The 12,994-nt window shown below is 39.3% G+C and overlaps 1 protein-coding gene across 2 annotated transcripts in view; it reads left to right on the top strand.

Moving 5' to 3' along the window:
• The window catches only part of rabgap1l (RAB GTPase activating protein 1-like), an 87,820-nt gene that overhangs the window by 68,503 nt on the left and 6,323 nt on the right, over positions 1-12,994 (top strand). For both annotated transcript variants that reach the window (XM_024278997.2, XM_024278996.2), the window contains exons 19-20: positions 2,784-2,912; positions 11,375-11,467. In XM_024278997.2, the coding sequence (XP_024134765.1) occupies positions 2,784-2,912; positions 11,375-11,467 (222 nt within the window). The remainder of the gene's footprint in view (positions 1-2,783; positions 2,913-11,374; positions 11,468-12,994) is intronic.

Raw genomic sequence — 12,994 nt, 5'->3', positions numbered from 1 at the left:
AACTGCAAGATCCTCAATAATGCCTCTGAATTTTTGTCTTCTATAAATATATAAGCAACAAAATATATACGTAATCAAAAGCCTAAATGGTATACATACACAAATTTAAACAGTTTTGGTCTAAATGTTTACCTTTTTTATATATATTTCTGAGGGGATGAATTTAAGGATGCAGTGGTTAGAAATGGGAGCAAATGTGGTTGTGAGGAAGATGAGTGAGGGGGGGGGCTTCATTGTCTGCTTCCTATTGGCCAGCCATGACGGCATTCTCCCTTGAGGCTCCCTCCTCCTCCTCCATCTCTTTCGCACTCCTCTCTGTTTCCCATCACCCCTCCCTCCATCTGTGCTCGCTTCCCTTCCTCGGTGGCTCAGCACCTGACATCTAGATCACAACTGGAGCTAAAGCTTCAGCGTTAGCAGTCTCAACCTGAAGGAGCAGAACTCTACCTCTTTTTTTCCTATCCTTTTTTACCTTTTAAGGAATCCTGAATGGAGCATCTTTCTTTCTTTGCTACCTAATTTGATGTCTTTTTATAATATTTAATATCTTCTTTCCCCTTCTCTGTTGGATATTTATTTCTCCTACTTGCTACTTCTGTACCTCTGCAATGGAGCCGCCCCTGCTCACTGTTAGCTATTAGCTTTAGCACACATGCAATGGGAGGTATAGAGAAGTAGTTAAAGGGAAGCATTGCGGTTTTGTTTGCTTTGCCTCACCACAGTTTCTGTCCAGGAATCATTCTCTTTACCATGTTTGCCAAAATGCACTGCATGCAAATGCTCGTCCGTGTAGTCTGAGTGACTCTGAAGCAGAAGGGACGTCTTGTCCGAAAGGAACCGGCGGGTCTTCTGAAAAACAGAGCAGATGCTCGGCTGCTGGAGGAGACGACGCTGGAGTCCATGCTAGAACTGCTGATTGGAGTGGACTTCTCCTGCTTGGAGTTCTGTGGATGTGTGCGGGGTTCACATGACAGGACTGCGTCAGCAAAGTCCGGAAAATAGATGCAGGAGGATTTAAAGCATCCCTGTTTCCCTCTTTAGTGACTCAAAGACTTGCGGACCTATTGAACCATTAAATTAGCTGCTTCAGGCTCAGAAGCGTCACACACCAAGTGTCATCGCAGCACATCCTTTCTGCTTGAGGGACGGCTCGCTCAGGATTTTTCCAGCATATAAAAAGAGCCACATTTTCATTATTTTACATTTCAAAGAAATTTGGCTTCTTTGATGTTCTCCTGAGGCACCAAACCCGACCCTTTGGGTCACGCTGAGATTATTTTCCTTCTCTGTGTCTTTGAAGACTAATAGAAACTGAGGAATAAAAAAGGTGGAGTGTTTATACACCGCTGCAGTCTAAAAGAACAGCAGCCCACGTGTTGCGCAGCCTTGTTGCTAGGCGACAACATCCTGGATTGGAATTGGTTTGGGTATGGCAAAGGAAGATGAGAGCTGGTAGTGTGACAGGATTCCAAAGCGAGTCTGGCAGGTAGCCGAAGGACTCAGCAGGATGTAGAGCGAGATGTCGCCTCATGGTTTTCTGAGTGTGATCCCGTCACACCAGGGCGTTGTTTCGGCCCTCTGACAGCGGCACCAGCTGAGCTGCCTTCCAAAACATCCTGTCCACGTATTGAAACTGTGCAGCCCAAACCAGATTCACGCTTGGGGCTTTGTCTGCTGTGTAAATGTATTTAAATTTTGACCGGCTGACACATTGAAGAAGCTGCCGTTTTCCAGAACTCAGCCCGTTCGGCCACGTTGATGTCAACCATCCCAGCTCGGCTCAGCTGACTGCAGGCCACTCTGTAGTCTGCCGCGACTCCTCGGCCGACACCCCCTTAACGACAGACACGAAACTGCCACATTCAGACAACACGCTGGCGTCATCTGCCACCCTGGCCCCTGAACGGGACCACCCCTCTTCCTTGCCCTGTCCCACCCCGCCTCCATCTCCCCCGCACACCCCTCCATCCACGCCGTCCGGCGTACCAGCCCTGAGCCCACAGCTGCCTCATCCAGCAGCACGGAGGGCAGTGGAGGATGGAGATGGGACAGCTGAAGAGAGCTCCCACAGTAGCCAGGCCTCAGCAGACTCGTTCGGCAGGGTAATGGACCTCCTTGGGATGGGACACCGGCTGTTTGTCCCCAAGCTGCTGGCGGTGAGAAGAAAGGGAGTTCCTGGATGGAGTAACTGAGCTTTTAGCAGTAGCTTAGTGTTTTTGTAGACTGCTACTTTGGATCATTTGGAAGATTGGATGTGCGTCTTTCAGAACGTCTATCTGGTTGTTGATTCCATCCGTTGTTTTAAGTTTCACCTAAAAAAGAACATGACAAATGATGATTCTCTTCATCTCAATGCATCTTAACCTGCTTTAGTTGTTGTTTTGAGTGAGGGAAGAGATTCTGTCTGGCGAGGAAAAATGGGCGTCAAATTTTGTGTTGGTGTCCTTTGAAACCACAAGGTGGCGGTATTTTTTTCCAAACTTGGTGCCTGCATTTCACACTTTCTTTAAAGCAAAAACGGTATTTCAGAATATTTCCCAGAGAAACTCAATGTTTAGTTTTTGGTATGCATTTGGTGGAAAAGTGGTCATTTTATTATATTTTTAAGCATTTTTCTAGTTAAAAAAAAGTGCAATTTTTAGCATTTTTTGGATATTAAAAATAATTATATATATATACATATTTTCTGAGTATGTATTTATAAAAGATCCCTTGTACCTGCTGAATCCTCTCCTCTCGCTCATCTCTGTCTCTCCTCCTGTCTCTTCCTCTTCTCCCTGCAGACGTCCAAAGAGGACCTCCTGCAGGCCGACTTTGAGGGGGCTCTCAAGTTCTTTAGAGTCCAGCTGCCCAAACGATACAGAGCTGCAGAAAATGCTCGAAGACTTATGGAACAAGCGTGCAACATTAAGGTAAGAGAGAAGCTCCTTGCATAAGCCAGTGACTATCGAGGTTGGGTAATGTGTTGCATTTTTTACTCGTATCGAAAGTCGGTCACAACCGTTAAGATAACACTTTATACACAGGCGGGGGAAAAAACAAAGTACACAAACTGAAATGAGATGGAACAAGCTAATGAGAAATTCCTTTCCTGCTATCTACTGTTTAGACTGGGATTACAGATTGAGCGGGTTTAGCTTCACGGAGTGTGATTGTAAAATAAGCATTTTTTTTCCTTTTGCATTGTACTTCATAGAGACGAGCAGTTAAAATATCCCCTTCTTTCATGATTTTCAGGCAGCCCTGAACTAATATTTACTTTCTGGAGGAAATAATCTCACATGAAAGTTTGTGAAGATGAATTCATTAAGTCATGTTGCTTTTAGTAACATTATTTTTTTTTCCTGTATTGCTTACATTTCAACACTTTTTATTGAAACATTTGTAATAAAAAGCCAAGTGAAACATGGCTTCAGTGTAAGGTAGTCCTGCTGCACCTCTTTTCTAAACTAACAGCCCTGTTTTTATTTGAATTCTCTGACCTTATCATCCTCCTGCTGACCTCAGAGACTGCTGGCATTTAGGGAATTTGCTGAGAGACCAAACCGGCCCACGTTGTGTTCGTATCAGAATGTATGCGCATGTGTGTGCACGGATATGTCAGCATCGTGTGGTGCGATACAGGAAGGAAACGGCTGACCAAGAAAGATGGAAGCGATAATAGTCCTCCCTCCACCCTGTCAGGGTTTTTCTGCAGTTTGGGCTTTCTGTATCTGACGACCTTTCTCTTTTTCTACGTTCAACTCAATTATTAAAACAGTCCATGTCTTTAGTCTTCAGAAAATAGAAAGAAAAGGTTTTGTTTAAAATCGCTGTCAGAGGGCAGAAAGAACTCCCTGGTGTGATGGCAGCTTGTTCCACCCATATTTGATGTGTTTTTGAGTTTTACTCCATAAAACAGCCGAGCTCCGTACAGGATGTCCTGCATCGTGACTCACTCTTATCTTTAGTTATGTGAGTACACTCTGGTTCTGCTGCAAAACCTTGCAGCGCTTCACTCTGCTAATACAAACGCACACATTTACAGGCATAAACGTGCACATCAAACACTGATCCCAACAGCTCCTGCTGCAGAAATGCATCATCCTAGCATTCATAAATGGCTTATTCCACATCACAAACTTAAGTTTTTTAGATGAATTTTCTGTTTTGTTGAGTATTTTTTTCTTTATTTAATCATTCGTTTTGTGCAGAAACCATCACGACTTCTTTCCTGTCACAGGTGGCAGAAGCTGTAAGCTGATTCAGTGTAGCAATGCCCCCGCTGTGTAGGAGGAGAGCGTGTGCAGACGGGTGGCGTCAGCTCAAAGTTTTTGCTTGATGGCATTAGATCAATTTAAGCAGAAGCTTAGTCTCTTTTTGCCTAAATTCTCTATTGGTAATGGAGTCCTTTTAAGTCTCGTTAGAATAAAACATTGTTTGTGTTAAATTGACTTTTTGTCTGTTGGTGTAGGTTAAAAATTACCTTTTGAAGAATCTCACCAACCTGCTGATAGGAACAAAGGCTCTAATTCAAACAAATGGGTTATTCATTTGAGCATTTAAGGGGAGTTGCTGTTTATAGATTTAAGGTGTAAATAGTCATTTTAGAAACAGATTGATTGTTACAAGTTTTGGTTGATCTTTTACGTTTGTTTTATTGGAGAAGGAAGTGTCTGCCCAATTGTTTTCCTCAAAGGTGAAACTAATAATAGAGTATATAAATAGAAAACCTAATTTTAGATTTTGTTTTGCACATCAAGGCTACCAGTATAAATCCTAAGATAGAACATCTTTTGTGGATGAAAGTATTAAAAGTAGAAAGTCAGAAAAAAACGGTATAAAAGAGATGAAAGTAATGAAGAAATTCTTTAAAGGAAGCATTTTCTTTTGATTTCTCTATTTTTAGAGCTGAATAACTGGAGCCAGCTTACCCACGTCTGTCTGTCTGCTTCACACAAAGCAGTGAATCCAACCTTGACATGCCACTTCTTCTTATTTCCCATGATCCTTAGAGCATCATGAGAGTGGCTGCCACGCTGCATGATCTCGACTGTCAGAACATCTCATCAATTTGATGCTCTTTAACCTTCTCTCTGCAACATTTCTGTTCCACAGCCATCAGTTCTGCAAATAGTAACTTTGGTCATTTTCTTTAGCTAATTAAAGTTTTTGCTCACACACCATTGAAAGATGATGAAAATCTGCTTTTCAGAGCGTGTTTTTTTTCCTCATCCTCTGACTATTGCACATTTTTTTCTGTCGATGTTTTAATCGGATCAGCTGCACTCTATAAGCTGCTTAAAACAGCCAAAGAATTCACCGCCACCCTGGCTTGATGAACACAACGAAAAGTTGCTTAGGCTTTCTGGGGATTATGGAGAGTATTTGAATTTTTTCGTCCTTAAGCATCAACTGGACCATAGTAAAGGCAGAGTAGTTCAAAAGAAGAAGTGAAAGAGTTAAATGTTGAAGCTTAAAGTTCTATTCTGATCATCTTTTGATCTGTTGATTCTGATTTTTTTTAATGGCTATGCAGTTTTTAGACAAAATTATAAAAAGCCTTTTCAAGGACATGTGTCTGTAAAGCGGCAGTAGTTGTAGCTAGAAATTTGTCTCTGAGATGTGGGCGGGATGGTTGGTAGGGAGTAAACCCACCCACCTTTCATCTGTTTACACTGGGGTGTGTATTGGCGATACTATGCGTGTTGTGATATGCGTCTCACAATACGATACATATCACAATATATCCCATGATTATATGTTTGTACCACAGTTTTCACCATTTTTTTGAAGGTGAAGCTCCATGCACGACCCGAAACGTGAAGCTGACTGACATAAGCTGTTTCTCGAGATTGTTGTTGTTGTTCTGGTCGTGGTGTAGAGCTGCTCAAAGAGTTTGCTGTGCTAAGTGGAAAGCAAAAGTAGGACCCTCATAAATAATGAATTAAATATCATCTTGTCAGCATTTTAAACTGATACAAGTATCGGCAAATGAAATATCGCAATATATCGGCAAACCGATTTTTCCCTACACGCATGGTTTACGTGCTCTCCTGCTACAGCCCCTCACAACCCCAACCTAACATTACCAGTTGAACAAAAATGGCAAGCAATATGATTTGAGAAATACAGAAATTCAATTTAAATGTACTTTTCTGTATGTATGTCTCCCATCATCAGAAAAATTCACAAGAATATGTTTAAAACACCAAAAACATGGTTTTCATTGGAGTGGGGCTTCAAAAAGATCAACACTTAATCCAGTTCTTGTCAAATTCTTGCATTAGAGAAGCTAAACTTTCAAAATAATCAAAAATATGTTTAAGGATGTTTAATATGTTTGTCGTTTGCATAAAATCAAACCCTGTGCTACTTTAACTGCTTTATTTTGCTCTCACTTCCTGGGTTTAACCATTCAAAGATGCGTAACTGTCAAGTCACTGCGGTCGATTCGACAACTTCCTTCCCATCTCCTCTAATACGTGTTCAAATAGAGCGACGTTACAAAAACAAGCCTTTATCTACATTTTTAACAGCAGCAGGAAACAGAAAGTACGACTCAAGCCTCAAAGAGACCATGAGGGAGACGAATGAAAGCGAGCAGTGAGCAGACAGTCGGTGCTTTTCTGGAAAGGAAGAAGCGGTTCTCCCATCCTCCTTTGTCACACACTTCTAGCATTACAGAGAGAGGAACAAACAGGTGTGTTGTTCAGCCCTCTCACTCCCCACTTTGCCGCTGCTCCTCCTCCTCAGTGGGAGGGGCTGGGCTCCTGCGGGACTCTTGAAGGCACTCAGCCGCCTCATCCACTTACAGAGAGAAACACAGCCAAGGAGCTCTTCTTTCCTGTGCGCTTCCATCACGCTGCCTCCATCTTTTCACCGCCTTCTCGCTGCCTGGAGGAGACGAGGGAGTCAAAATGATGCAGGAGGTGTCCATCGTGGTGGCATATGATGCTCACGTAGTCGACCGTCCGGGGGAGGAGGACACCTTGGCTTGTCTGGTTGCTCATTCCAGACCGCTCCGAACTGTCAGACCTGTGGTAGGTCTGCTGCGTCGTCCCTCGGTTCTCTTTATAACGTCGTATCTCCTGTAGTTTCTTTTTTATCTGATTTAGCTGCTTTTCAGCATTTTGTTTTTTGTCCTCCTGATTTGATCTTTCGGTGACTCTGTCTCTGCTTCTTTTGGTTTTAATCACAGGCAGAGGTGGAAAACACTTTTTTTTTCTTTTTTTTTTCCATGAGCAAGTTTCTTTCCATTTGGTTTCTTGTAGGTTTGTTGGTGAGCATTGATTCACCTCCAAAAGTGTTTGAGGTTTAGAGTCAGTCACGACCATAAGCTTTGTTTCAAAGACTAGTAGAAATGTATAACTGGTGAAGAGTGTGTGTGCGTACATTCTTCACTTAAATGGTTAATTTAATTCTGTGGCTCAGTTTTTCTCAGAAGGTCCAGTTGGTGTCCTTATTTTAATATTCAAAGTCTTTGTTTTAACACTCTTGTCTTCTCTCATTCATTCACTTCAGTATTTGTGTACAATAAAGATAAAAAAAACCCTAGATGAAGCAAACCATATCCTGGTTTTATTTTAAAAATGCTTTAGAGTCAGACTTTACTTTTCAGTCATGGGATGTTTGCTAAGCATAATAGAGAAGGTCCTAATGTGGTTAGTAAAGTAAGCACAGAGGAACTTTCTCTTAGTAATACCTCATGTGTTATCTTAGCTCTGAGGTTTGGGACCAATTCCATTTTCTGCTTCAGGAACTCGGGTCAGTCGTATTAATTTGGGTCTCGTACCATTTCCAGCCGTACCACACAGCTTTAATTGGCTTTTTCCACATAAAGCTCAACCTTTCATCCTCACACATGTACTGATGACCAAAATAATACTCAATACTTTTTACTAAACAATGGGATTAGAGTGAGGGATTAGAGCAAAAAAAGATGAATAATAAAAGTTCAAACAATGATTTTTTTTAAATGAATTTCTTCTCATAACTAGTCAGATTAGTTATTTGAGTTAGTGTTATGGGTTATTGACGGGGGTGCATAGACACAGAGTTTTGCCATTTTTGATGTTGTTTTATTTTTACTTTTATCTCAATGATGTTGTGGATCAGTGTGTCTGTTATTGCTATCCTATAATCGGCGAACATGACCATTAGAAAATACAAAATTATACAGGAAATGTTGTTACTCATTATGTCAATTATCTGAAAAATGTAAACGATTGCACTGATCCTATTTGGATAAAATAATCTGGATGATGATCGTGGAGTAGTTGTAGTTCTCAGGGGGCAAAAATTCTGACATTTAAAATATGTTTGAACAAAATGATACAATGTTGGAATTTGATATCTGGGCAATTTTTAAAAGTACATTCATGTGGAAAACATAACTACACATTTATCAAAGGATTTTTGGGGGGCGCATATTAGACAAGACAGGTTACTTCAATTCAATACAAATTTGCTCAAGAAAATACTTTTTTTTCTTAAGAAATTCACCTTAAATTTACACTAATGACCATCAGAGAAGTAACACAGAAGCTGCTGTAACACCTCATGGTGCTCCAAAACAAACCTAAAAACAAACACTGCAGCATGACGAGTTTCATTGCTCAACAAAACCAAAAAAACTGTAGCAGTGGCTTGAAAGTGAAACTCATCCGTCAGTTTGGGAGCAGCGGACTGTATGTTTAAATAATAGCCTCTCGTTTTACAGGTCAACTAGCTTTGTTTTGGTGTTCCATTTGGTTCTGCAATGTTTGTGTGCTGTAGGAACATAGGGGAGAGCAGGTCAAACAAGCAGTCACTACTCTTACTGTTCAACTAAATTCAATTAGTTTGTTTAATTGTCCTTATTTGATAGTGCAACAAAAAAGTATATATGTAACATAACCCTTAATAGCCCAATTATAGAAATTATATGCTTTTATTTTGAAAAATGTGTATCAAAGACACAAAAATGTATTTATGCAAACGTTTGATCATCATTTTTACAAACCCAATTGGAGGAAAATAGTTTTAAATGCAGATGTAGTGGTGTGTCAAACAGAAAACTTCCTTCCTTCCTGCAGCAGCATTATTCCCTTCAGCAGAACTCTTCACTTTATCTTCAGTTGTTTAACAGCTTCAGTATTAACCGGAGTGGAGACCAAACAGCTGCTGCTTCCCACACTGATAACAGGAAAGGATTCAGCTCATTTCTGATGCAAAAACTACATTTATTCTCAATCCCTTCAATAGTTCAGTCACAGGTCAACCTGTTTGATGATTAATCATTTTTTAATCTGTTTTTTTACTTTAATCGTCGCTTTTTTTAGAAAAAATTGATACATTTCGGATGTTCCCCATTTTTGTATTCTGGATTTAATTATACTTTTACATTTTTTAAGCATATATATATATATAAAAAAAAACTTTCCGAAAAGGTTTTAAATTAATTTTTTAGATAAAACTTTTTTTGCTTATATGTTTAAAATTTGCACTTTGCAAATACTGAAAATTCAAACTTGATTGAATTGAGTATCATGAAAGGTACATCACAATTCAACTGTTTGCTTATTTTTTTATCATTATTTAATCATTTTTAAGCCTCTTTCATTACCCATGCTCCTCTTTTAACTATATTTTTACCTTCATATCCGGTTTGTTTCCATCAGACAATCAGAAACTCTTTAAAGTATGTAGGATGTGTTCCTGGATGAAAATAAGACTTATCTTCTCTGCCTTTAAAGAAAACTTGTGAAACATGAAAAAGCTCCACATGCTGGTTTCAGTAGGTTCACCTGGGATTCCCATCCCTGCTGGTGGACGCCATAGCAACGTTGTTTCCACACAAAGGAGATAACGTTACCACCCACTTAAAATTAGAACACACAGTTGTTGTGAAATATGAGCCACTCGGAAAAACCATCAGGTTTTCTTTCTGTTTGAGCTCAGATTGTAGAAAGCTTCCAGGTTAATGACTTTTGGCTCAAATACAAATTACACGGATGTTTCGTATCTTGAAGGGAATTGAGGAAAAGTTACCTCACAAAATTGAATGACTGTTTCTTTTTGAGTTTTTTTTCTCCTCTCAATAGAGTGACTGTTTTCTCACTAATAGGTGTAATGTAATACAGGGTGAGCTATTACAGTAGTCCCTGTCTAGATTGGCCCTGTTAGGTCATTGAAGGCCACGGCTCACACATTTGCATAGTTTGTTTTGAGCAGATGTAATGCAGCATTGAGGGATAAAGAAGCTTCTGGATGTTAAATGAATTCTCACTGCCTGCTCTTCTGTTTTTGATTTTCTTTAGAAGAATTCATGTCATTTTGAAAAACCTTGAAGTCTGACAGATTTTTTTATCCTTTTCCCTGAAAGAATTTAAAAACCTCACATCATCCACACAGTCTTTTTTCAAGGATTTAGTTCAACATTTCTCCATTTTCTATTTTTTAATCCACTAAGGAGAATTCAGCAAATTTCTCCCCAAAAACCTGTCGAGCATTAAATCGGAAAGAGTGAACATGTATATTTTTTTAGTCCCACTTCAGTCTTAAAAGGTTTCCCAGTCTTGTAATTATTATTATGCCGTTTTTAGCCAAATAATAATAATAAAAAAATCAGTTTCTGTGATAGTTCATTAGACATTCACATCAGAGTTGCGGATAGGACCATTGTAGCTCCGCCCCCACTTCCATCATCCCTTTGTTCACGCTCTGTCCCTATAGCTTACAGCCCATCCCAACTAAGAATAACAGGTGCAACAAAAATGGGGAAGAATATCGGAGCTAACCAACTGTACAGTTTTAAGACGGATGTCAGCTCAGACGAGGACAACAAAGACAGAATAGAATAGAGCACCTTATTGTCATTATACTTGGTACAATAAATTTCAGGAAAATTAAAAAAAACACAAAAGGCTTCACAAAGAAGAGGATCTGTAAGTCGCTGCACCTATGCACGCTGCCATTAAATTATAGATGGATCTATTTGTCTAAGTGGATGCATCACAATAGAGCAAAGCTGGGAGCTTGCAGCCTGCCGATTGGAGATTTTACGTAACAACTTAAAACTTTTTCAAGACGAATTTGCTCCTGATTCACAACAATTTGAATAAAGAAATACTTAGAAACACAATTTTAAGCCTAATTTTCTTTATACCCTCCTTTATAAGAAAAATGTCACCCGATCATGTTAAAACCATCAAAAAACACTATTTTCATTGGAGTTGGTCTTTAATGCCATACCAGATATACAGTAAGTCTACCTTTTTCTTTTGGCATCATTAGACTTCGGACACTCTCCAAAGAAAGACTGTATCATCTCAGTGACGGAGAAGACTCCTCTGTAAATGTTACTAAGAACACCTGAGTGAACTCAAACCCATGTTGTCTGTATCTGTTCCAGGTTCCAACCAAAAAGTTGAAGAAGTTTGAGAAGGAATATCAGACACTGAGAGAGAGCCAGCTGCAGCAGGAAGACCCCATTGATCGATACCAGGTACCGCAATCACTCGCACATTCATTTCCCTGATCATAGTTCTCATGGATTTCTGAGAGGAGATTATTTCGCATATAATGTTTAGTTTCAGATGCTAAGACAGCTCCTGACTATTTCCCGTGTGACAGAGAAAAGCAGAGACTCTTTTTGAAGCATCTTTTTTTTTGCCTCTTTATCTAAAATTAGAAATCTTCCACTTTTGTCAAACACCACCTGAATATTTTATCCTGAAATGTGACTAATCCCACAGGCTGGACTTTTTATATCTTATGAAACCTATTTTTAGCTGGATGTGTTTGGCAGGTTCAGCTGCAGTTTTTTCTTTATCTTGTTTGGATTTAATAGCCATAGAGTTATTTTAGGATGGAGAAGCATGACTGTGCACCCCATTTATTCTTTTTTTCAGTGCTTTTTCCTCCTTTTAAATGCATATATTTCTTACTTCTGACAATTAACTGTCTTTAGATCATAAATGTTTTTTTGTAAAAGCAGGTTCTGGATTTTTTTTTCTAATTAGCATACCTTTAACATTACTTTGAACATTACAGTTTGATAAAAAAAAACTTTTTATTTTAATTCAAGCAAATATTACAAGGTTAGTCTATTTTTTTTAAATAAAATGTGTTTTCTTTTCATGCAAAAGTGACCCTTTGCAGTTTATCACGTTCCATAGAAATATTTGTCTTCCAAGTTTTCATCAGTGCTTTTAAAAACTAAAGATGGTTCCAATATTTACCTATTTTAATTCTCCATAGAAAACATACTTTTTGTTACCAACTGTGTGTTTTGTTGCTTTATTGAAATTTCTAGTTGCATTTATGGTGAGTTTCCTCTGGTTTGTTACCACACACTCTCAAACTGCAGCGTCTGATCAGAACTCCTCTAAAGTCTTCCTGCTTCTTTTCGTTCGTTCCTTCCACACAAAAAGGCTCTTGTACTCTCTAATCAAACTGAACTTCTGCCATCAGTATAGGGTTCCATTCACCTATTATGTCATCCAAGACAAAAATTTGACTCTTATATAAAGACTTCCAATCTCCAGAGGAATCTTTTGTTAACCTTCAGAAAATATGTTGTGTAATGATGATTTTTACTTTTCCTATGCTTGAGTTTGTTAGCATTGCAGAATGAATACTGAGTTAAATTTGTGCCCTTCTGGTGGAATTGAGGCATTGATAAACCTTTAAAATAGTGCAGCTTGACTTGAAGGACGGAAGAAAATGTTTGCTGTAGATAATTATGCTGCCTGTCTACACTGAGGAGGGTTTGCTAGCTTGCTGCTTCTTTTAAAAACAGTTTGAAGTTCATTCTTTTGGTTCTGTTGTTCAACAAATCACTCATGCTTGGGTTAGATGGTAAAGTGAAACTTTAGAAAACTAGAACGAAGCTGCAAGGGAAGAGAGACAGAAATTGAGGCCAGGAAGTGTCAGCAGAAAAGTGAAACCGTGACACTGAATCATGTGTTGAAGTTTAGTCGCTGCTGCGGATCACTGCGTACGAGGACGTAGTTGTTGTTGCTGCAGGCAG

This window comes from Oryzias melastigma, linkage group LG4 (genome assembly GCF_002922805.2).
Source record: "Oryzias melastigma strain HK-1 linkage group LG4, ASM292280v2, whole genome shotgun sequence".
In the NCBI taxonomy this organism is placed as follows: Eukaryota; Metazoa; Chordata; class Actinopteri; order Beloniformes; family Adrianichthyidae; genus Oryzias; species Oryzias melastigma.
This window is presented reverse-complemented; position numbering and strand designations above follow the sequence as displayed.